At 40.3% G+C, this 26,723-nt stretch overlaps 1 protein-coding gene across 1 annotated transcript in view; it reads right to left on the bottom strand.

Moving 5' to 3' along the window:
* Positions 1–26,723, bottom strand: part of LOC128354925 (membrane-associated guanylate kinase, WW and PDZ domain-containing protein 3) — a 123,328-nt gene that overhangs the window by 7,860 nt on the left and 88,745 nt on the right. Inside the window, 10 exon segments of the mRNA XM_053315037.1 lie at positions 642–673; positions 2,450–3,097; positions 3,927–4,118; positions 8,390–8,533; positions 9,409–9,465; positions 9,802–9,858; positions 10,672–10,751; positions 14,770–14,938; positions 17,917–18,123; positions 24,461–24,580. Coding sequence (XP_053171012.1) covers positions 642–673; positions 2,450–3,097; positions 3,927–4,118; positions 8,390–8,533; positions 9,409–9,465; positions 9,802–9,858; positions 10,672–10,751; positions 14,770–14,938; positions 17,917–18,123; positions 24,461–24,580 — 1,706 coding nt within the window.

Raw genomic sequence — 26,723 nt, 5'->3', positions numbered from 1 at the left:
ATACCATATTATTAATGTTTGTTTTTTCATTAGATCACAGATCCTTTGGTATTTCCATATGATGGACATCACACATTTTATTGATAGTCTCTGCAGCTCATTATCCCAGACAAGTGGCTGAGCATCTAATGGTGATAGATCACCAAATGCAATAAAGGTCACTTCACTCACTCTCTTTAGAAAAAAAGAAGCATAGGCTGTTTTCACTTTACATTCATCCTATTGTTTTGAGGGCTAAGCAATGAGATTTGAATGTAATTTAAAATCCTCAGAAAAAAAACTAGAGATTTCCCCGTGGCTGTGACAGGCCCTTTTGAGCCAGAAAGGGCAACTTCTTTATCTAAAATTGTTGTATTAATACCATGATATCTAAAGAAGCTCATCCATGCTTCATTACCATTGAAATCCCCTGACAATAGCCCTAAGAATATGAATACTGAAAGGAAGTAATTAAGACCGTTTTTCAGAGCAAACAAAAGGAGGCGCCCAGAAACATAATCAATATTCAAATTTATTTAATTCGATGCAACAGAGGCTTACTGGTTAAGCTGAAGGACAAAAAGCTTTGAAATGAAATTGAGGGATAATTCCTCAAGGGGAGACAATTGTTAGGAAAAGTGGAAAGATATATTTTTACTCACAGGCTTTAGACTCTTGACAGGAGATGTTTGACCTATGGAGAGACACAGATAGACAACAAGAAAATGGTAAGAAACACATATGTATGATTTGGAGCAACAACAACTACTAAACCACTGCCCACCAGATGGCACTGCCTCTCTGACTGAGAAACAGCAGCACTGAGCATAAAAATAAACCAGCGAGTTGCTCTAAACTCACTAAAGAATGCTCCATTAGGGAATATACATCCATGTGTTGTTAAAGATAGATAGGGAATATAAAGGTAGTACATGTGCTGGAGTGCAGTCTACATGGTTCAAACCCACTGCAGGGCTAAGGAAGCGGGTGAGAGCATTAGAGATTCATGCATATAATTCAATGACCGATAATTCCCTTCCCTCTCTCCGCTCGCTGTACAGTACACCCACACGTTCCATCTCAAGCGCTCAGATTGTTCCCTACAGATCATCTCTTACAGCCCCCTCCTCCCTTCCCCTCAATGCCCTGCATTAACTGGATTAACAAACACTCCTCTGGAGCCTACAGCCCTGTGGGGCTGGACCAACACTTGGCCTGATGAGGGTTTAATGGAGTCTGATCTAAAAGGGGAGATGCAGCAACATTTTTTGCTTCACTGCAAAACGTCCAATTCAACATAAGAGTCATCAAAGTCATGAAATAAGACAAATGCACACACCTGAAACACACCCACTATTTTCCTTCCATCCCATTTCTTTGCTTTGCTCTTTTTCTGCTCACTACTAATGCCCAACACTCACACACATATACACACACCCACACACATAGAGGGATCCCCTTCCAAGCTAGAGGCGATTGTCTAATGAGGGTTAAAGCTGGCATTAGTTCTTCAGTTGGACAGGCTGGGTGAAGCTGAGCCCAGCGCTGCATTGACTGTGGGGTCATACAGGGCGTCAATGGTATAGGACATGGCGATGGTGGCACAGCAAGTAGTGTGGGTGTTTGGGAGAGTAGAAATGAGAATTAGGGTGCGGCTATGGGGAGGAGGCCCCTGGGGACCTTTCCTCTATAGCCACTTAGCCATGGCTCTTTAAGGGGCTATGGATATAGAGGCATGCACAGATTCCCAGCGCTCTGCTGATGATCAAAGCCAATCCAGGGTTCATCGACTTGCGCAGTGAATCCCTGGGGCAGCTGGAGATGGATGTAGGAGACATTTGAAGGGTGCCTACCCTCCTCCCTCTCTCACTGGGAATCAAGCACATCCCCACACTTATGTAATTCTCACTCTCAGACTTGTAACAGACTGCATTATGCCTCAATGGGAGTTGTCATAAATAGAGGCGGGTTGAGAGGAGGCAAACAGGAGGATTTGTTCAAGAAATGATCCCTTATATGCATGTGAGAAAAAGAGAAATAGGGCTCAACCAGATCAAGTCTGATCATCGTATGCTACAGCATATGGGGTGCAGGTGGATCTATTCAGCTGAAAAGGCAGCAGTCTCTACCGTGATGACCTTATGCAGACCGCAGACACAGTGGCATCACTCAAGCTTCTACAGAACAACAGTGTGTGGTCAGTCAATACCCCCAAACCACCCAGGACACCACCACACCTCCTGTCAGTGTGAGCAGGCTGACCTCACCTCTCATGGGCACTGTTGAAGTTGCTTTGACAGTAAAAGCAAATTACATCACACATAGATCAAATTAAAGCATGAGAATAATGGTGGGTGAATAGAATATACTGACAGGATGAGGATACACAGAACATGGACAAACACGTGCACCCAGGCAGACATACAATATAAAAACAGAGATGCATTTGTTTGATGTTACGTTGTCTTACCTCCTCGTAGCACTAGCACGTTGACCTCACTGCCCACTGGTAGGTCTTTAAGAATGTCCACCACTTGAGCATGGCTCAATGTTTGGACATTTTGCCTGTTGATCTCTTTAATGACATCTCCTTTCTGAAGGCCACGGCACCACTGGGCATCCAGGATCATCTTCACCTTCTGGCCCAGCGGGCAGTCGGCAATGGCAAACCCAAATCCTCCAGGTCCCTTAACCAATGGCACGCTTACCAGCTCTGGCTGCAGCATCCCTGAGGCCACCTCTCCCCGCTCCCCCTGCCTCCCATTGGGCATGGCTGCAACTACCGGTCGGCCACTGGCATCTGTAGTGACATAATGGAGCTCCTGGGAGGAGCCGTGGAGGACGTCACCTTTCACAAGCAGTGGCTGTCCATTGATGAGGGGCACGGCTGTCACCACCTCTCCACCATGCAAAGCCTGCTGGGGCTGGGTAGCCGGTGGGGGAGGAGGAGGCGGGAGAGGGTCATCGCTGTCTAGATCCACGTCTGGTGGAAGCGGGTAGCCACGACAAAGAACCATATCCACATACTGGTTAATGGGAATGGACTGGAACATCTGCACCACCTCTGGATGGGTTTTTCCCAGCACACACATCCCGTTAATCTCGACAATCACATCACCTAAGACACAGGGTGAGAAAAGAAAGCAAGTGACAAGGTGAGTTTGTCCCCTGGTATTTAATCTAGACGTCACGTCTCTACATTTCATTGCAAAGCACTTAACTCCTTCCTTTGTCAGATGGATCCTTCCTCTAAAATGTTCCTTTCCTCTTCACTGCTCTCTCATATTTTCATAGTGGCAGTTCCCTGTACCTCTTCCCATTCCTTTTATCGTCAGTCTACCATTCATTTCCTACTTTATTCCTGTCCCTCCTTCACTTGCTTCATTGTTGAACAGACCTGAACAGCACTCTCAGACACAACTATGTGGAGGGGAGACGGGTGTAGATTTCTGTCACATTGTACTATTGTAACCATCACGCACACACACACACACACACCCCACACACACACACAAATACACCACACACACCACTTACACACACACACTCAGAGCTCACAGCTGTTGGTTTATGTAGACAGCCGCAAGGCAATGGCAAGATCAGAAACTAAACAACAAAGATGTTAGATGGCTTCACACCCACTATAATCAGTCTGTCTGCTATAAAACGATGCCCTTGACAGTGCTGGAGTTGTTGTTATTGCCTCGTTGAACTCATGGGACAGTATCAGGTTAAGTGAACGCCACAGAGGTAAAATTAATATCTCCAGGTGCATCATGGTAGAACAGTTGGTATACTATGTTGGCTGCAAAAGAGTTTTCTGAAACATAGCAGCAATTAGCAGTTAGAAATTCGTAGGTGTGCTACCCTGCTAAATGAGACTTCAGTATTTATTTGATTAAGAATGCAATTTCTAGCAAGACTACATCTGTAGGATTTTTGCTTACCAGATGCCATCTTGTTGTCGTGGGCAGCAGGGCCATCACTGAGCACGTTTTTCACTTGCAGAAACTCATCTGTGCGGTCACCTCCGATGATGGTGAACCCAAATCCCTGGGAGCTCTTCTTCAGCGCTGTGTGGTACATCTCACCATTCAACTGGCTGGGGTCTGCAGTGAAGTCAGACACACCTCCCTTACCTGCGGGCAAAGTGTGCGTGTGAGCACATGTAAAATGGTTATGTGTGTAAAGATCAGTGTGGTGAGAGAGGTGTAGAGAGAGTGAATGACGGGTCTTATCAAACAAAACTCAGATCTCAAACTGCGCTCCACATCAAACGCAGAAAAACTCAGTAATGAATTCATATCCTTCTTGAAAGACAACAAAATCCATCCATGTCTGCATTGAACGTCAATTATACGCATAATGTGCTAAGGATCAACATAGCAATTAGTAATTTCTAATTAACAGATATTAAACTAGATAAACCCCTTTAACAGAGACCTTTTCGTACAACCCCACTGAGACAACAGCACAAACAGATAAAATGATAAAGAACATTCTAGCTTTAGATACTTATTTATTTTAAAGTTATGACTGTTATGTGCTTCCCCCTATTACAGAACTATAGAGCAGAACAGTGATATAACATATAACCTGATATAACCTCTGACTGCATCCAATTTAGCATGATGTCCTCTCACCCCCCCCCCTCCCATACTGCAGGCAATGACTCTGAAAAAGAGGTTTTGTCATTGTAGACTTTTTATATTGAGTAAGGAACAACTTAAGGTCAGTGGCAACATCAATATGTACCACCAGCTTGGCTGTGGCATACGCAATACAGTAGATAACCAACAGTCAGGGTCACACTGAATTAAACTGAGCAGCTTCCTTATCTGGCATTACTGTGATATCAGCACTTTAGATCATGGTCACCGTTTTTTCCCTCACTGCCTGTTGGTCTCTGGCCCCGACAGCGTTATAGCTTCTGCTCAAAAACAGTAAAAGTGAAGCCAGCCGGTGACAAATGATGCACATTTCAGCAACTGTGCTGTATGCTGAGAGAATGTGATGTGGCTGTCAGTCTCTGAGATGCCACAAAAAAAATCATCATACATTTAGAAATAGGTCGTCATTTTATCATACAAGCTACCCCTTCCTGCATATTCAAAGAGTAATGAACTGTAGCAAAATCATCCAACCAGAAAGAAATAAACACAGTCAACAAACCATCATACAGAATCTGCGTGACTGTGTTTATTGCCAACAATAAGCGTACATCATTATGAAAAGTGCCCAGTTATAGCCATTGAATTTATGAATATTAAACATTACATTACATTAAAAGTAAAAAATATAGAGTTAAATAAGTGTTACACAACCAAAAACAGCATGGACAAAATGTCTGTGCATTTCTTCCCCTGTCCTAGTACTGGACAAGTATCTAATTGATTTTGAGTGTGTAAACCCCTTTTTTTTGTAGTTTTGGTTACATGCCCCCGAAATTCCCCGTTGTATTTTGGTTTTCATTTTTAAATCATCTCCTAAAACAACTGGGAAACACAAGTTTTAAGAAAAAGTTAGCTAGTGAACATTTTTGGCACCAGAGAATTGTGTGTGAGATAAATGTCAGTGCCCATGTATATCAAAATGACGGAAGATGTCACCCAGTGCAACAATGTGGCTCAGTTATGTCTTTCAAGTTTTTGGACAACAATGGAGGTCTGTGGCACTGGGAAATAGGGTATATCAGGCTTTGGCTACACAGAAAATATTTGCTAGTGGGACCAATTTATTGTAAGTTTTGGTATTTTCATGGATTTCATGTATTAATAGAAAAGAAAAATATAAATATCAACCGCCTTACCCTTTACAGTAATGTGTCAAAGGTTATGATTCATACTTTGAATAAAATCAACACTCGTCACTTCAATGTGACTTTTGAGATCTGCTGCCAAAATTGGACTTTAAAATACCTTGTCAATAAGTCTACACCTCCCCTAAAATGGCTGCTCTGTGTATGTAAATCTACAGGTGCATATCTTCCTCTTCTTCCTCTTTATCTGGTTCCATTGCCTGTATGCAGATGGTGACTGTTTATATGTCTATTTCCATATCTAGTTTTCCAAGATCACAACAGCAACTTTCAAGTTTGTCTGGAAAATAACAACTGCACGTTTTTCCTACTTCCCACTTTTTCCTTTCAGATTTATAAACACTCTGCAACTTTCTGAGGCGTGTGTGAGGAATTTAAATGCAGGCACTCTCATGCTATCAAATGGTTCAGCAGTTATAAACATCCACTGCAGACATGAACGGCTGTGAATGTAAGTTATCACAGTCAGTGTGGACTCCACATGTTCATACTGTTGCATGGATCAAGAAAAGCTCATTTGCATAATCACATTCAAATTGCTTGATAAACTCATCACGGAATGTTTTTTTTCCCCTTTTGCTTCCTCCCAGAGAGTGCTGAAATATCCATTTGTGTGTGAAGAAAAATAAGTAGTGAAAGAAGAAAGAGAAAGAAATAGATGGAGGAAATGAGTACTGCGTGTGCAAGCCTGTACTTGTGTGGGAGAGTCCAAGGAAGGTCTCCATGCCAATATTGTGGGCAGACTTTGAAAGCCAGAGGCAGACAAAACCATCAGATTCACTGCATCAAATGGCCATGGTTTCTGATTTCTCATGTGTGACTAAATTGCATTTTAAATCTCCAGTGACATTATTCAACATAATTGGGAGGACCCTTCTCTTACTACATCAATACAGCAATGGTTGCTGTTTCCGAGAATGCACCTGGAACAGCAGAATTTAAGAGCAATTGCCGCTGTAAGGCCAATAGTTGACTAACACGGAAAGTACCAAGTACATGATGTCGACACCCAGTCAGAACAAAGCCAATACTGAACATGTGGGCACAAAGCCTGCCATGTTGGCTGCCTGACAAAAAATAAGTATACTGTTCTCCACATGTTTAGCAGCAGCAAATACTTCATATAATAGGGAACTCCAAAACTGCCAATATTGAATACTGTACATAAATAATACATCTCTCCTCTTTTGAAAACAGAAACCGAGAATACTAAGTAAAACTGAACTCCAGAAAACAAGAATATTTTATAAATTATTCATAAAAATTAGTTGAATTTTAATAATTTACCAAATTATTGGCTCGTTTAAACAGGTTTCTGCATAATCATATGTCTAATTCCTTCCTTTTAATATTAGTCATTTCCATAAAACTCCCAGAGAATCTCATACCTTGAAATACAATAAAACTCAGATTTCTTGCCTGAGGTGTAACAGTCAACTGATGATGCTTTGGTTTCATCATAGCAACTGTCTGACAGCTCACTAGGTTGTGTAATCGGTAATCAGGGGCGAGGTGGCGTTTTCCTCACTCCTCACACACCTGAGCAGAGGGATGTCTGATTATGCTTGGCCTCTCTGATGTGCTGTTCCACCAGCTGTTGCCACACGCACTGCTAAAAGCCAGCCGCCTCCCCTGCATTCCCTCTCTCGCTCTGAAATCCTGCCAGCATTATGAGCCTGTCTATCTCCTACTGCTGTTACACTGTAATCTATTATACATCCACTGTAATGAAAACATACTTAATTCATTATGTTTATTGCCCGAGAAAAATGGCTTGTCAATCTAAAGAACAGAACATTGCTGGGGCACTGACAAAAACGTACCTCATATAAGAAAACAATGGAAGAAAAGGGTAATTTTGACAACCTAATAATGGTTGAGACTACTTGATGGCTGACACATTGGGCTGACCTTGCATAAACCAATGACGCGCCTACTGCCTTCCATTTCCAGTAAACACATTTATCACATCACACTGACTGAGGTGAAAGGCCTGGCCTACACACAGTACAAAAGCCAAAGTAATTAAACTACAATTATGTTTTAGAGAATTAGCTGATGTTCGTGTCTAGAGTGATTTACAGTAAGTACAGAAATAGAATGAGCTCAGTGAAACGGTATCAAGTCTGTTACAAAGGCAAAGCTGCTCCTGTTGTGCTGGAATATTATACATAATAGTGAAGTAATATAAGTGAAATATCAATTAATAAGAGGATAACACAGGATAATAAGTATTAGCATAAAAAGAGTAACAGAAGAGGCTAGAATACTAAAAAAAAACTTAATTTGGGGTGTTGTTTTTATCCAGACAGACAATAGTAAAACATGTATTTGCATGTCTTGGAGACCTGGGAGAGGTGAAACCCATGAGGCAGGGCGCAATATGTCATGACGTTGTTAAAGGTCACCATCCCATGTGTTACTGTTGCAATGTGGCATTTGCAGATTTCCATGCAGGCAAAATCTTATTTCGCGTGTCCCTTTATAGAAATCCTCTACAGTTATGACATACTAGGTGTTTTTTCCCCACCTAACAATCCAAATAGAGAAGAAGTCGAGAAAAGGGTGACATGTTTGCAGTGCCGTTTCTACCTTGAGAAGGTGCTGCTGTGGCTTGTTGGATCGCAGCCGTGTCTTGGCTCAGCTTCTTCTTTGCCTCCAGCACTGGGTTCTCAAATTGGGTTTTCTGGTTGATGTGGCTGCAACATAAACAGGCTTAGATGCAGGAAGTACAGACTTATAAACACATACACTACACAACACACACACACACACACACACACACACACACACACACACACACACACACACACACACACACACACACACACACACACACACACACACACACACACACACACACACACACACACACACACACACACACACACACACTTCTCACTTATTGAGCATACTGCACCATTTTTCTGCAATTAATTATGTATGCACCTTATCTATAAACAAACCATGATTTGCTAATAGAGGGATGCTATAGTGGCACCATTATAAATATATTCATAAACGCTGCACATATACAATAAAGACTAGCTTGCCTCCTGTTTATGAGGTGAAACTCTGCTATGGCTTTTAGCCATTTAATACTGTAGGAAATGAACCCCCTGACTGCCAGCAACATCCTGTTCCTTTACATCAAGGTAAACAGCCTGTGGTTCCTATACAAACCAAAGCCATTGTTTCACAGTGAGCTCATTTCAAGCTAAAGCACTGGCAGCGACAAGCTTACAAGCCACATCTACAGTATATGCCGTTGACTCTCGTTGTCCAAGCCATGCAAGTTACTCTCTCATGCCACCTCTACCTAGGAGGGATCCTTCTGCAGTCTGAGCAATAAAACAACGGGAGCGTTCCCATTTTCTTTTCATCACAACAGATTGCTACCTCTCCCTCCAGCTCCCTCCCTCCCTCCTCCCTCCATGCATTCTTGTTGAAAATCTCCACACTTCTCTCTACTGCTTCTACAATGGCTGTATTTTACTGATTTCCTGCTGGGTTGGTGAACACAAAAAACACATTCTTCACACAGACAATATACAGAGACATACGCACTGAACTTACATTCTATGTACACATACTGACATGCATACTTACACAAACATTGGCAGAACATAGTGAGAGCACAATCAGCACTGTGCTTGTACACAGGTCATTGTGATGTTACCCACAGAGTTTCATTTTACCTCCCACTGATAAACAATGGGAAAATCCTGATCAGAATCTTCAACTGCTTTCCAGGTAAATGCTTTCTCTCTGTATGTTACATAACTCAAAGCATCCTCACCCCAGATAAATAAAATGAGCCATGTGCTAGATCCATTTGTTTATTTTTAGACAATATTGATTTATGCCGGTCCACTGCTAATGTACACTAAGCAGTGTAATATGCACTCGTGCTCTGATCCCTCTGGTGAAATATGCTTGTGTGTGTGTGTGTGTGATGGCACTGTTTGTGATGATGTCTGCTGAAGTTCTTGAAAAAACTTACTCAACATAGTATGTTCCGTACTGTGGATCGTCAATTTCCTCCCAACCATAGGGTAACTCTGCAAGAAAAAAAGTGAGTGCTATTGTTTAGTTGCACAGTGGAAGATGCATATTAGGGAGTATGCAGAAAGATTACAAAATGGAAGAAAGAAGAGGAAGAGCAGCCTCAGTATTTGGCAAAAAGTCATCTGGGAGTTGTAACCTAGTGAGCTTGTTGGTGTGGTAGTTACCAGTGTATCTTTTCCCCTTCACTGGGATGTTTAGCATAAGAAAGTACCCATGAAAATAGCCTACAATAATTTAGTGAACATTTCTGTGGTTTCAACAAGCAGGCCGGCTGGAATGGCTGATGTACGTTATGCCCTGATGAACATATCAGGCAGAAGGAGAAAAAAAAAAGAGAGAGAGAAAAGAGCTCTTCACGCAAGAGAGAGCTTTGGAGTTGCTTTTCAGAAGCAACACACCAACTAGCTTTCCGACCGCCTGTAAAAATCCATTAAAACAAGGCTGGAAGGGTCCCACTCTTTCAGCTGTGGCCACTCTGTCTCTGCTTGCACTTAAGCCCACATTAGCATCCTGGGGATACAAAAGCACCTCTGGAATTCCTTAAACTAGACCCTAGCCCTAGATTTCCCAAAACATTAAGCCACGTGACTAATGCTTAGGGTTACACTTAAGTGACATGTCATTCAAAAGGATGTTATACTCATATTTGACCCTGGCTGATTTCATTAACAGTGTGAAAATGTGTGAAGTGATGGATCATTCAGTGCGTGTACAGCAGGGGTATGCCCTTGTGTAAATACATGTGCAGAAGTTAATGGGATGACGGTATGCTTGAGTGAACATGCTGAGTAGTGTAGTCGACATACCTCCATCCTCACACTTCTCAGGGGGCTTCGCCTTCTTCGCCAAGCGGGGGTCCAACCATGTGGTCGTCTTGGTATTGTGACTGCAGAACAGAAAGAGAGGACAGTAAATATAAACAATAAAAACCTGTGCCAGTAGAGTACTGCACTGTTGAGGCAGAAGACGAGTAGCCAATGATAGAAACGCAGCAACCGTATTCTCATGTGTAATATGCTGTTGTGCACAAAAGCTTACTGGATTCATCAACAAACATCTGATCCATTGGTTCACGTTCAGCTGTCACATTGCTGTGTTCATGGTTAGGTGGCCTTTTCAGAGGGGGGAAAAATCCTCTGAATGTGAAACACGACAAACTCATTTATACTCAAACGTGTTAAACAACTGGGGTGTGTAATCAGGAGGAAAATCATAATGGTCCTCTGATATCTTCAGAGACAAGTGGCTTAGATCTAAACATGAATAAAACACACAGGCTTTCACATACATGTAGGCATGCGTGTATGTACACCCACACACATATAGGCCTCCAACTGTAGTTTGTTTACTCGGTTGTTCAAAATTCAAAGTATTGATTGATTCAGCAAAAGAGCTCAACGTGTCTTAATGAGAGATTTAAAAGCTGTGTTGTTGTGTAGGTAAGGGATTGTAGGTAACAACTGTAGCATTAAATTGGAATAAAGCAGAGTATTTATACCTTCCTGAAATCAATTTAAAGCCTTGAATTATTTTAACTCCTGTTGGTCAAATTTTTTTTCATCATGGAAGGATGAGTGTGTGTTGTTACCTTTTTATTATAAATAGTTTTTTATGAGCTGCAACTTTTTTATTCACTCTGAGACGGGAAATAGTGTTACTTGTACACAAACCCCATCTTTCTTAAACCTACTTGTCAGGCTGATGAGATACTGACAGAAACATTTATCTGCGTTTCATTATGCAAAAGGATGATAGCGGTAAATACAATACTGTATGACATCAGATATGCAAACATTTTCATTTTTAATATCCCATCGTACAACATACCCCACTGTCATTCTAAGATGACACAATTAACATAAATAGCAGCACTCAAGTTGTCAGTTGCCCTATATTTCAACCTGTTCAAAACATACTGTACTCTAGTGTGTTTACCAAATATATCATCATAACTAAAACCCCAGAAAGACATCATTATTCTCCTTGGCAGTCATCAGAGGGTCGTTTTCTGTTGCCTCCATGTAGGACTAGTTTAATACAGAGAGCAGTTAATCATCGAGCAATGGTCGCATGGAAGTTAAGATGGTATTTGTTTGCAAAAAAGAATAGTGTTGAAAATAATATGACTTTTCTGTTTTATTTATTTATGTTCTTGAAGATGTGAATGGATGTAGAGCGCTATCCATCCCACTTTTATTTGTGTTTTAGTAGATGAGGTGTTATACGATTTCTTTTCTCAGTTATTTAAGATATTTAATTATTTTATAGAACCATTGTATGTATTAGACAGGCTTTGTATCTACCTGTAGATACGTTATTACCCATCAACACTGCACAATTTATACTCTCTTTAGATCAAATAGAAAAAAAGATGATGCTGGTGTTATTTTATAGTGTTCTTAGATTAGATTAGACTAGATTAGATTTTATTAGATTCAATTGTATTGTCATTGCATGTAGCACAGGTAAAAGCACAACCAAATGCAGTTTTGCATCTAGCTCAAGTGTAAACTGGTAAAGTGCTGAAAAGAAAATAAGTTGTATGTACAGGTTATATTAATATATAAACAGGAAAATAGGTTAAATATACAGGTAGAGTTACAAGTCATACTGATACACAGGAGAAGTTATGCACACAAAGTTATGTGCATATGAGACTAAGTGAGATGAATATTACATATAAGAATGAGTTATACTGATTATTGTCGACAAATCCCACATGAAGACCAAAACAATGTATTTTGTCTTTCTCTTAGTACTTTTCAACTTCCCTACCGCCTGTGGCTCTCGGCCCCCATGATACCTACTGAAGATGTACAGTAAATCTTGTAAATCTCTTCAAAAACTGTTTATTGTTGCATTTTTAAAAAGGCCCTGTAATTTCTGAAAGCAGCTGGCCACATTACTCAAACAGGATTAAATAGTGTATTTGTTGGAGACCATTTTCAGCCATGGATTAATACGCATTTGATGCTCTAATGAGTATTTATGGCAGCAGGATGGCGAATGTGGGATTGACTCAAAATAAACTGCAGCGACCCTGTTCATTATAATGCAGGAACATGTCACCCAGGGCAACAGTGTTTTTAATAGTTTTGGACAACAATAGAGCTATATGGTACAGAGGATTATGTTACCACTTTGTTTTAAACAATGTGTTTGATTGATTTTATTGATTTTTCTTTTATAAGAGAAAATGTATCAGTAAATGTATTACATGAAAAATTACATCAGTATAAGACAAAATGGAAATAATCACTTTAACAGGAAGAAAAAAAAAGATAATGTCAACCAAAATAAATGAATAAATTTAAAAGGTACAGACGCAGAAAACAAACAAAATAACCTTTGACAGTGGGTTGATCTAATAGCACAGAACATAACTGGGACATATTTCAAGTGAAATAGGTGCCACAAGCCGCTCAGATAACTTTCCACTCATCCCACGTGGACATAAAGCATAGCAAATTATCCATAATTCCCCTCATTAGGCAGACTTTCACCCACATTACTTGAATAAAATCCAAACTTTTACGTAAGTGTCTTGTTTACCCTTCACCATATCTGTTATCTTTTCCATTGTCAGGCAAGATGACATTTTCCTGAGCCACTGTTTAATGTCAGGCCTGTTCACACTTTTCCAAGTGAGAGTTATCGGGTGCTTTCCTTTCAATAAGCACATATCTATAAGTGCTTGTAGCTACATTGTTGTTTAGATAAGGATTGGATGGATATAACCCCACAGCAAACACTTTGGCTGACACTGTTTGGGATATCAAAGGGGATACCTTCCTTCCAAAAGTTTTTTCACAGTCCCACAGATTGCCCTTGTAGAACATACCTGAATTCATACTATTAACCTTAATTAGCCTTGCAGGAAGTACATGTTCACATTGACTAGTTGTATTTGAACAGTTTTAACAGTGTTTACAGTCTGTGTCTGAACCTTGGTGCGATGTTACTCCTCTCATCCAGTGATATATCCTCCTGAGTATCTCTCCAAGAATTCAGTTTGTGCAAAGATGATTCAGTTGAACCAGACACTTATTGTATAGAGCTGAAATTCTGCCCTAGCTATTACAAGTAGGTTGAAATACTATCTTCTAAACTCGACAGAGGGGGTTCTGTTAACTTTTGGTTATGAGCAGCTTCAAAGAAGCTCCTTAGCTGTAAATATTTAAAAATGAATCATTTTTTACTACAAGTTCTCAAATGTCATGAAAATCTTATCTTTACTCAAGTCTAGTTCCTTGCTGGCCCAAAATTGGATGCCTGGATTAGTTCTCCCAGGAGTGAAACTCTGGTTTCCTCATATGGGACTCAGCATGAGAAAGAATGTATTTCACCAAAACATTTCCGTGCCTCATACCAGACATTAATTGTATTCAAAACAAAGGGATTCTCTGTTTGTTTTCTTAGTTTCTTGATATCGGCTGAGTAAATGCAGAGGCTGAGGGGCAATTTGGGACTTTTCATGTTTGCACTTCTTCTGTTTGAAAAGCAGACCAGTAGTTTCAGTTTAAGTGAGCTCATTGAGATGTAAAAATGCAAAATGTGGTGCAAGTAATGACTATTGTCATTGTCAATTTGTGTATTGATTTTTTTTCTCTTTGCATTAATTATTTTGTTTATAAAATGTCAGAGAATAAGGACAAATCAATCAATTAATTGTATTTGTCAAATATAATTATAGGATTAATTATAGAAATGACCAACTCCATCAATTTCCATTAAGAAGTAAAAAGTAAACTGTATTTAAATAGGAATAGGAATAGTACTAAATATATGTGTAAAATTAATCAATTGAGTGCCAAAAACCCTGATGAATTGATGATGATCAATTAGTTGACTAACTGTGTCAGCTCTAATGGTCACATGACCCATGGGTTGTGTCTTTAACTTACTCTATGAAGTAAACCATGCCAGTCTCAGTGTAAGCCATCTCCCAGTTAAGGGGCAGGGGCTCCAGGCTGTCATCCCGGGGAAGTGAGCTCCATGTGCGGAAGTCCATGGTGCTGCTGGACTGGGTGTAGCTGGGCACCGATTTCCTCCAGTCTGCCCCCTCTTTGTGCTCTGGTAAGAGAATCCAGGAAAGGGGGTAAAAACAAGGGGAAAACAGAGCAGACAGAACGGAAGGTTAGCCTGCAGAAATACCTCTGCTCTCTGGTTTTTCTGCCTGCTGCAGGGAACGGAGGGAGGGCCAATGTAGTTCATAGGATTTGCATGTGAGTGATGGGGTGTGTGTGTTTGCCAAAGGGCTGTTTTGCATTTGCATGTGCACACACTGTTAATTCTTCTGCATATGTGTATGTGTACATTCCCTGTGGGTTGCAATGATGAGGCAGGGATTCACATTAGAAAGGGCCATTTGAGCCCAAAGGCAGTTTCTGTATGATAATACAGCTCTTCACATATATTCTATTGGATTTGTAGACACTCCTCTTTAATGAGAAACTGTACCACAATAAACATGAAACATACAACAAAGGCCATCCTAATTCACTTAGCACTTCATGCCTTCCCTCAGAAGATGGTTATAAAGGGATGAAGCACAAGCGCTTTTCATCTCTTTCTTTTTATGTGAAGCTAACCTTCTCACAACAGAATATGATGCCAAAGGATGTTACGCACACTACAAAAAAGCATTTCTGGGGGATGTATTTCCTAAAGATCATTCGACTTCAATTTTAGACTGAGTCAAAAATTGATAAAAATCCAATGATAGAGCCCCAGAGCAGCATTGACATGTTGGTTATTTGAAGAATCTAAAACATGTTCTTCTATACCCGCTATGATCAAAAACAATTGTGCTTCATATTTAAAGAGACATACACATAGAGAAAATACACACGGCCTGTTTGAAGATGTTGTTATCTGTTCAAGTCATGTAAACAGTGGGAGAACCAGTCTGAGGGCGGTACCTGAAGGAGAGCTCAAGTCACCAGAAAGGTTCACAAAGGGACTGCCCCTAATGGGGAAGGCCAACTATTCTGAAACCCTAATAGTGAAAAAATGTCCCATTGGACCCATGAGTCAAATGGCCTGTCATATCAAAAACAAACGCCCCTTGCTCCATTGCTCCCAAAATAAACACTTTGGGTTGGTGTACTGCTGTTATTTATGGTTAGGCATTCCGATTAGACTAACTCTGTCATCTTTTGGGTTAGAGTCATTATACGTAGAGCAATCATTTTGTAAATGATATCACGTCAAAATACTCCAAAAAAACCCAGGGAGAGTGTGTATTTTCAGAACCACAGGCCTTCAGAGCAGTGGGCTTTTGTTTTTGGGATAGTGGCCCATTGGACCATGGCCTATGGAAGATTTTCGGAATAATTGGAATAAAAGCATAACCCCATTCACAGAGTGGTGCACTTGACGATACAAGTCAGGTCAGATGGGTAACTGTGCGGGTAGAAGAGGGATGATCAGGACAGTCTGAGGACAGATGGGGGAAGATGCAGTCAAGAGTTTAAAGACTTAGAGCTCACATTTTCCATTAACCTCTTTTTTCATTCAACCATAAACCTGCCCATCTATGGCTGGTCTAAGACTTCTCTACTGAAGCCGAGCAGTCATTTGTGACTGGTTTCTTTCCATAAAAAGAACTCCTGGATGTCTGGGCATCGTTTTGTGTTTGATTTCAATATGACAGAGCAGTTGGGTAAACAGACTTTGGATTTCTGTGAATCCGTACAGCTGAGCAAACAGTGTGTGAGCCATGACTGTCAAAACAATGTTTCATTCTGTCATAAAAAATGAAAAAATAAAAAAATGGAACATTTTCAGCTTGGACTTGTCTCAATGTTAACCCTAGATGTCTTACTATAACAGCTCAGGTATTGTGCACAGTATGTAACCTATTTCTGTTGTATTGCTGTTCTCCTTGTGAACATTAAGGACAGATTTGCTCCTTGGAGAGTTGAGTTGTCCTGATTGATCACATACACAGTGTCCTGCTCTCAGGATGAGATTTTCTCAAGGTGACCTGTATTTTGTTAGAGTTTAACAGTAACAGCTTTGGAAGATTTACCAACAATATAAGAATCACATTTGAATAACTGTTAAATGTAACACAGCCACTAAATGTGGTATATGTGGCTAAGAGATCAGTATTAAAGGGGCAGTTCATCAAAAAATAAAAAATGGATCTATCTTTCTAGTATCTGGTATCTAGCCATGCAGACTTTTTGGTTTTATTTAACCAGAATTTGCTATTTAACTTTGGCTAAAGAGGATAGTTGTAGGATTATGTGGGGAGGCTGGTTTTGGAAAGAAATGTTGAATATTTGGGATTTTTCATACTGTGAGTTAGACATATTCATGAGTAAGAATCAACCGATGCCAGGTTCAAATTATATTCAGTCTAATAAGGTTGGGGTGGATAGATCCAAGATCAAATTGTCAAAATTGGGAAAAGAATCAGGGCTGTTATTGTCTCTTTATTTGGATCTGTTTGGGTTGACCAAATTTGGATTTCATTAAACTACCCTTATGTGAACACGTCCAGCATTCTGGACTTTCTACCACCATCCCCACCATTATATTAGAATGCCTGCAATATGTTTTTAATTTGGGTGACCTGGCCTTTAAACAGCCTTACAGGTCAAATCCCTTCAGTTTCATATTTGTTTTTTAACAAAAAATAATATTTTAATTGCATTTTCAGCAATAATCATACTTGTATGTGTAACATATCTCCCCCATATGGCATAATTAAGACAAAAATGTGTAAATACCATATGATCTGGGTCTGCACAACAAATACTACAGCCTCGACTAACAAATAAATGAGAAGCGGATGGGACGATCATTCTGCTCAGTAGCATGCAGTCAAACAATCTTTTAATACTGTTTTATGTGACAGATTGAGATAAGCATGGTATTGTATGTCCACAAACACCCACTTTGTAGCAACAAGCTAAAGTCTTTCAATCCTATAAAAGAGACCAAAGAGTAACATTAGCCCAACATAGCAATTCCACAAAGGACAGAGTATGGCAGAAATCACGTTATTTAACATGACATTCTGTGCTTTGACATTTACTGACCAGGCAATCCATTGACCAGCGGTGGCCTCTCATCATCATCCTCCTCCTCGGGGACAGCGCTGTCCTTCCTGTCCATCTTACTGACTGAGGTGGTGCGTTTCCTCGGGACCTCGCCACCATAGTCTTCATCAAACAGCACCTGATCCACCAGGTCAGGCTGAACCAGGTTAGGCTCTGCCGGAGGCTTCGGGGTCCCATAGTAGTTACCTTAAAAAGAAAAAGGATGGGAGGAACAGAGAAAGGAAAAGGAAAAGGAGAGCAGGGGAAAGAGATTTGCTTTTAAAACAAAATAATCAGGGACAGATAAGGAGCCATATAAAAGGTAGCTTGAGTACAGCCCAACAAGTAAGTAAAAGGTACTGGTGTCCCATAAATGGTACAATATCTATCTGTGTAATGTGAGGGAAGGAGACACAGTCAGAAAGATTATCCACTGTGTAAAATCACCCAAATTCACTTGATTAAAAAAAAAAAAAATTCTCTAAATGTCGCACACCAGCACTCAAGGTTGGCTATTTACAAGTTTCAGGGGTCTGCTTCCTCTGCATTTTCACGTCTCTTAACCCCCTGCTTTGTTTTCCTTCAGTAACTGCACCACAGGGCTGTCATGACTCATGTAACATTAAAATCACTTCACTTGGAATTTGCCAGCAACTAATTACACTGATCATTGAATACAGCAATTATCTATCTCTCAGCTTGCTTTTCTTTTTTTTTCTTTTTTTTTTACTAATGAAGAAAAACCTTGTGTTACGGATTATAAATATTCAGTGGGATAACAGTGCTCCATAAAGAGAAAGGGGGGGGGGAGTGCAAAACTCTGGTAAATTATTTGCTCATTTAGCACATGGGGTGATCCAGCTACAGTATGTATGGATGGTGAGCAGTATGTGGAACTCAATTTAGGTGAAAAAGTAATTATTCAACCTCCATTAGGATTATAATTAATGTGCATACTAATTTATATCCCTACGATTTATAATGATTTTTTGTTTGCTAAATGCTGCTCTGTCAGATGTGTTTACACATTAATATCAAATTACTTTATAGCAATCCATTTGTTAAGGTCAAATATTTACTCGGTTCTTACAATAGGCAATCATCAGATTGAGCTTACTCAGCTAAATCATGATTTATAATTAGATTAATTAAAGAATAGAGAGAGATACCGCTGGGAAATAGGGATTTTCAGCAATTTAATTAGCCTCCATAAACTTGATCTTATTTTCATTTGGACCCAGCTGCGTATGGGACCATGGTATTATCAACCTTTGATGTACTTAACTGTGAACATGTAGACATCACGAATGCTGTACTGTAAGAGCAACATTTATCAACTCCAATCTTTTTATAGCTCGGTACAAAGCTGACAACTGCATGCATGCCAGGAAGAACAGAGGGCTCGGAGGAAAACATCACAGTTATTTCAGCAGCTTTACAGCACGATACTGTAACACCGCAACAGCTTTTTTGATAAGTGAGCCCATCTCAAGGCCGGCCTCATGTCCTCAGGCGTGCCAACTACAATATACAGCAAACTGGGTTAATGCAGCTATGCTCATCTTCCTCAAAGCCGTGGGAAGGTTGAGGAGGAGAAGGAGGCTGGATGAAAGCCTGCCCCTCCCCCCTTGTCGCTCGACTCTATGTTTACTAAACGACACTCATCCGCATTTGTCAAAGATGGCTTCATTAACAGGGGTGGCACAACGATAGCAAGGAGAGATTGGGTCTGCTGGCTAATCCCTGCCTGTCTCCTGCCACATGCTGACATTCATCAGCCAGACGCTACCTCTTTGATTAATTACTTACAAACATGTCTCGTGGCCCCTGATAAATGTGTGTCGTAGATATAGAGGTATGTGAATGCAGCGCGTCAGAGAAGATTTGTGGTACCATTTGCCTTTATAAATGGAGGGAAGCCTCATAAGCTGATGAGCAGGGGAGCTTGTCCGACGTTACTTGTGATCCTCATGTCACAGGGTTGATGAGCCAGAAAGAGTGAGCCTCCTCTTTCAAACCCTGCACAAGCAATTTCATGGTGGCGGAATCAGCTACTGGTAATGAAAAGGCTCCTGTTATCAAGGGCGCTATGCATAAGCTACACAAGGTCATGGGCAGACTTTCATCTTGCCAAGATCATGAGAAGAGTGACACTTACACAGTCATACCACCACTCAACCATCCACCCAGCATAGCACATATTTCTCCCAATTCACTTCCACTTTAATCTCTAGGTGTGTTTCCCTTCCTCGTTAAAATATAACCAATCAACAGAATGGGAAATCCAACACCATGTTTAAAGTAGATGTTCATTTGGCAGAATTTTGTGTTCCTGGTAGCAGATTACAGATGTAATTTGTCAGAAAAACCCAAAACAACACCCTCTGCATGTGTTGGAATTAATTTTATTGGCAGCTATCCCTACAGTCTTGCACTTCACTGCACTGGACTATTCAGTTGTTGTCCAGCTGCTCTGTTCTGTGACCCAACCTGAACCTCAGAGGCGACGAGACTGAGGAGGGACTAAAATCCCAGAAAGACTTGCTTTCAGCACTTGGCGCAGATGGCTGATGTGTCTGCTTGACAGGCAACTGGGACCCTCCAAACCAACATGGAGCTGCAAGCATGTATCCTACAAATTATGAAGCAGCCTGGACTCACAGAAACTGTAGTACCCTGACTATAGGAGTGGATGTGTTGTGTTGTAACCTCTGGTCGGCATTGCTTTAGACACTGTAGAGGATTTATAGGGTCATGGATGACAGGATGATTGATAAAAAATGGGGAAGAAGGTATTTAAGTTGGAAATATGTGTACAACACATTAAATGACTCCTATAAAATATAGCTTAGAATAGTATAGAGACAACCATTATACATGAACCATTAACATAATGAGCATTCAGGCAAGTCATTTGGGACTATTAGAGAGACCATTATGATTAGCTAAGAATCCCATTAGCTCAGTACCTTGAGCACAGCTCAGTTACTGTACGTTTATAAACTGATGGTAATTCATAAGCTCTTGACAGAAGGAATGCAACTCATCTGACCTATACAAGAGGATGTCTGACCTTGTTTATTTTCCTCTTTTCAGAGAAAAAAAAGGCTGCACTTCAAGCACAACTAAATGGACTAAATCCCATTCCTCGATCCGATTACTTCTAGCTCCTCTTTGAGTTCACTGTGCTGCTGAGAGATCAACACTCTCTGCCACAGTAGCCGTGCAGAGCTTGTGCTGACTGGGTTTTACAGGAAGGAAGGGGGAGGGGGCAGCCACTATCAGAGTGTTTAGTTCTCTCTCAGGGATTGCATACTGAAACCTTCCAACTTTTAGTTAATCCGCACATCTATGCACAGCCAAGGTAGTCCTGCTTCTGCTGCAAAGGGGGTTTCCACTGGGAGCTCAGCACGCCTCTACTGTATATCATCTCTTTCTCTCTCTCTCTGTTATATGTACTTACTCAGTTTGCTCTCCATTTCTCCATTTCTCCCTCTCTACCTACAACCAACCTCTTCATAAAGGTGTAAATCCCGCCTGGCTTCAGCTCATAGATGAAGGACAGTTCGTGGGCGACTTGGCAGCTCCTGAAACCTGATCTTCAGGTTCTTAGATGATCTATCTTGACACAAGGAAGGGCGAGATGTGTACTCATATGAGTATGTACCTGTGTGTGTGTATGTGTGTGTGTGTGTGTGTGTGTGTGTGTGTGTGTGTGTGTGTGTGTGTGTGTTTGATGTCATTGCTGCCACCGTGCTACAAGGATGAGGCGTAAGATATCACTAGGATCAGAGACTGTTGGAAGAACCTGCCTCAACAGGCCCAGATCACACTTCATGTTGAAATATGCACTCCACCATCCCTGGACGTGCACACACTAACTTTGACAAATACACATAAAAAGAAACACACTTGTGCACACCAAGAGGAAGCTGCTCTCAGCCTTAAGGCGCTTTCTCTCTTGGTGGAGGATTTGACTTTATCTTTTAATTCTCCATCATATAGGAAGTGTAAGACGTAGCTGAATGAGAATGAGAGAATGGTGCAGAGAAGGTCCATTCACGCGACCAGAGGTTGCCCCTCAAATATTTAGAAAAATCCTCTCCCATTTCACAGCAGCCAGGATTTGCAGAAAGAAAGAATGAGCTTAAAGAGAGCGGGAAGATTATCATGTTATTGCCATAATCATTGCGCAATGTGAGAGAAATCCTCCATTCCAATCCCTTCATGACACAAATACACTGCGTCGGTCTGACTTTCCAAGACCTCTGAATGCAGGGCAAGTACTTATGCTCCATTGTAGTGTGAGGTGTTAGAAATGGTAAATACTTGGCCATTCAAGCTGTTTGCAAAGCTGAAATTTCCCTCGTTGTGTAAACTTCTTACTGAAATAAACGTGGCTGCTTGCCTACTTGTAAAATATCAGTCTCCACTTTTAGATGAGCATTTAAAAGCAGTTTTTCCAGATGTGAGTATTAAATAGCTCTAAAAGTTCAAGTTCAAGTTTGAATGCTGCTGATGAGCCAAAGCTCAGAGAGAGAGAGGAAAAGGAGGAGTCTGGTTTATCCCATGAATAAAGCATGACTTGAGAGTAAGAACACAAGTGGAATCTCCTGATGTGTGACTGTGCAGCCAGCCGGTGGAATCAGCAGGTTCACTGGTTTACATAAGGTCACCATCAGGTGCTACAGCTGCTTGCATGCTTACCGATGTAGTGTGAATATAAACTTTATGTTGGCAAGACAGGACAAAGAGGGGGTCATGTAAACACACAGAGGGAAGTACATTTCAAGCATAGACAAAACAAGCAATGATGCTTGTGTGACATACATGTGTATTTAGAAAAGCATCTAGTACAGTAAATACAAGCATGAACATACACACACATTGAAAAACAAACACATGCAGACAGCCCGACTACACAGATGAAATTGGTAGAACGTTTATATTGTATATCTATATTTTAGAGAACGTGCTGATGCATTGAAGAGCTCTACAGCTCCACATGTTACTACTTTTATTAATTTTTGCCTTCCTGATACACTGTAATTAACAACTTAAAGTGACTGAGTTGTAAAGTGGGAAGAGATTTTGGTCATCTCTGGTTCCTTAGTAAAATTTAATTTGTTTCCCCTAAGACAATGTCACATAACTCACAGTTGGCATGCAACGTCTATGGCTTGCAACTAAGCATGCACCTCTCAAAGTTAAATCATACAGTAAGTATAAAAGGCAAAAAACTGAGTTGGAAAATATCTGGTTCTTTGACAAAAAGTTGAAGGTACAAGGATATCTAATTAGACTACATTTCAGCAAGACACATCCAATCCCCAAGCTTAAAATTCTTTGATGTGCACCACTAACTGCTTTTGAAAACTAAAGATTGCAATGTTGAGAAAACTGACAATACAATCTGCAGCTTAAATTGGTTTATTTTTATAATCTGGGACAATTTTGGAATAATTTAGCAACTATGGTGCCATGTTTTACTCATAAATTCAACAATAAAAAGTTCTGAACTCGCCACAGCTATAATTCATACGTCTGACATCTTCCTCTGCACAGCACTGGCAGCTGTGACACATGGGTGTTATACTGTAGTAATTCAAACTGATGGCCATTACATAAATCAACAGGATCATTACATTAAGCAGCTGGAAATGCACAGCAATCCTGTTTTTGTCTGATGTTTCGCTGACCCGTACTGTATGAAACTGTCGACTTCTCACCATAAAAAAGTTTGTTAATTTCATATATTTATTAGCATCTCTCTAAATGCTATTCCAAAGCATTTTACACACTGCTAGGAATATTATTTCTATTGGAAACAAGTAAATGCCTTTCTATTTTATTGCCAAATTGAATGATATTGAGCGGAAAAAGTGTAATTTGTTTGCATTCGTAAAATGTTAATTTTTTTCCTCAAGTTACTCAACCCTCCAAAATCCCAAAAGCAATACCAACGATTTGGCGCTGGTGTCTGTAATGGTATCCATGGTCCTGTAATTCACAGTTTATCCCACCGAGTGTTTGAGTATCTGCAACAGAATGAGATATTTGCATCTGCCTACCACACTTGCCTTCATATGCTGAGTCTTTGTTGTTTTAAAAAGCTGGCAGGTAAAACTGTCTGGCAAAAGGAAGGTTTATTTTAATCCCTGCTGTCAAAAAAAGTTATATCCTTGTCCAGATTTCTACAGTATTTTGCATTTATATTTAAACTTAAGGTCTGAATACTTCATCCATAAATGGCCCATTCTACACATAGTGTGAAGAAACTGAATGGTGGAGTTCATCTTTAGGGCTCTGAGTATCACTGCTAATCTGACTGTCACTTTCAACAAGTCTTAAATCATGTAAATCACTGATCAATACATTCTGTTTGTCACATTTCACTAAGTATGACTGAGAGTCACAATGACTGAGAATATCGAGCATACGTTCAATCTGTTACAGACAGCTGTCACAGAGTCAGGTGACTAAATGCATACAGATGCACGCATGCAGGGGTTTCTCATTAACTTGACACTGTGACTATACCTACCATCATAGGTTCCACTCTCCAGAAGAAGTCCGCTCTCTTCCAGGATCCGAAAGTCTCCGACGCTGATGAAGTTGTAGTCCACGCCTGGAACCTCCCCCTCTCGAGGAAGCCGTGTGGTGCCTGGAAAAATAAATAGAAAACAAAACCACTTGAACAAACAAGTCCTTGCATTTTCTAGATAAGACACATAAGTGCAGAAAGGTTTTGATAAGGGGAACATATTTGTGGGGTTGAGATATCTGCAAGATATTAACTTTTGATGATCTAAGGAAACAAGCTGTTTCTAAGTTAATGACATTATGAACGTGCAAAGACTTTGAAGATTTTTCTCACCTGACAGGTTTTAAACTAAACTGAACAACTAAAATAACCTAAAAAATACACAAAAGCTTGAGTTCCATATGCAAAATATGATTTAGCTCTAATTATTTATCAGACATGTTTTTTCTGTCTTATGGCATAGCTACAAAATACATAAAGATCACATTTGTAAGTAAAGAGTTTTATTTAATATTTAAGAACAATCTTTCACTGACATGTCCCATTCATGACTCATAAAACATAGATCATCTAGTTTGTAAATGTTTTTGTTGTCTCTGTCTGTATGACTGCACATTTTTCAAAAGGATGGATATCTTGTTTTGGAACAAAAACCCAAATTGGTGCCCTCCTGTGAAAGATGGATAATTGATAAAGGCCTGTGGAGCACTGAGAGGCATAATTCATTTAATCCTCTATGAGTAACTGCAGCTTCTGCTAACAAGTTATTATTGGGTGGTTCTTGATGTATGTACTGGCTGCAGCTGAAATGAGAGAAACAGCTGAGTAAATTAGGGATATGAAATATTACAGAGGCCTGAGTTGAGTAGCCTCCTGGTGTGGTTTAGATGCACTCAGTCCCACAGAGGGCAGCATCAATGCAAATGACACAGAGGAGAGCAGTCTTCGCTCCTGTGGTGAAGCCACAGTCTATTTAAATACTGATGGGAGTTTTCTTTCTTCCAGGATGGAAACCCACAAAGCACAAATGTATACCAAATGATTACATTAGCATGAGGATTATGTAAACCATATTCCATGAATAAATAATTAGGACTGTGCCACTGTTGCTCTCAAAGCTAATAAGGTAGTGTGTCACCATACATGTAAACTCCATAGAAATAACCAGAGCTGAGCAGGAGGCAGGTCAACACTTATTTATTTCATGGGAGGCAGAACAAGATACAAAGAATTGACCAATCATCAGTGTCACATTCCTTGGAAATCTCTGTCACAAAAAATTACTGTCACAAATGTATTCATCCACTTGGTGAATCATTTTCAGGGTCATGGGGAGGACGATTGGGCATGTGTATGAGGAAGGCTGGGAAACAACTCGACAGGCTACCAGTCGATTGCAGGGGCTAACATAAACAATCATTCACATAGAGAAAAACAGGCAATTTCAAATGAACCTGACGTCAATGTCAAAATCAATGAGAAAATCTAAACACCCTGAGGAGCCCTGCACCGGCACTGGCAGGAGATGCAAACACAACACTGAAAAGATTATCAACTGAAGCCAGGAATGAATTGCTGTGAGTAAGTCAGTAACAAACTATGTATCAGGATCAGAGTTAAATGACTAAATACTTGTTGACCCCTCATTGTACCGGCATTTAACAGCAAGAGGAAGAAATTAAAGGAACAAACAGCAGTAGTGTTGTGAATTGATTACTATAAATCAAGGACATCTTATGATCTTTTTGATGGCAATGTTGCATTGAATCTACACCTTAAATAGCATATGCTGGTACAGCTATGATACAATGTCATTAAAATATGTTGTTCTATCTTCTCAGTAGTTGTCTTGACACTTGTAGAGTCTGTGCCAATTAGCAGAGAAGGATTCTGCAGATTGTGGTGGCCCAATGGCCTATTAAGTAACTTTATGTTGCCATCCCCTTTTGTTTTTCCACTCTTATATTTTCTCACTAATTAGACTGTGACAGCTCCTCGGCATCACAAGCAGGAGTAAAAGCAAAAAGAAAAAGCCATCAGAGAAGCTTCCTTCTTTAGTGCACGCCTTGATGCCACAGTCTGTGTTATCAAAACATTCAGATACAGACTCAGATTACCTTATTGTCTATTAACTTGACATAAAATGGAAATTAGTCTTTGGCACTGATATATAAGATCATGTACATCATACACAACAATGTGCAACAAAAACACAATAATCATAAATATTATATTATGGAATCTTAAAGTGACTAAAGGGCAA

The sequence above is a fragment of the Scomber japonicus genome, chromosome 3 (genome assembly GCF_027409825.1).
Source record: "Scomber japonicus isolate fScoJap1 chromosome 3, fScoJap1.pri, whole genome shotgun sequence".
Lineage (NCBI taxonomy): Eukaryota > Metazoa > Chordata > Actinopteri > Scombriformes > Scombridae > Scomber > Scomber japonicus.
The sequence above is the reverse complement of the archived record's forward strand: the minus strand, read 5'-3'. Positions and strand labels throughout refer to the sequence as shown.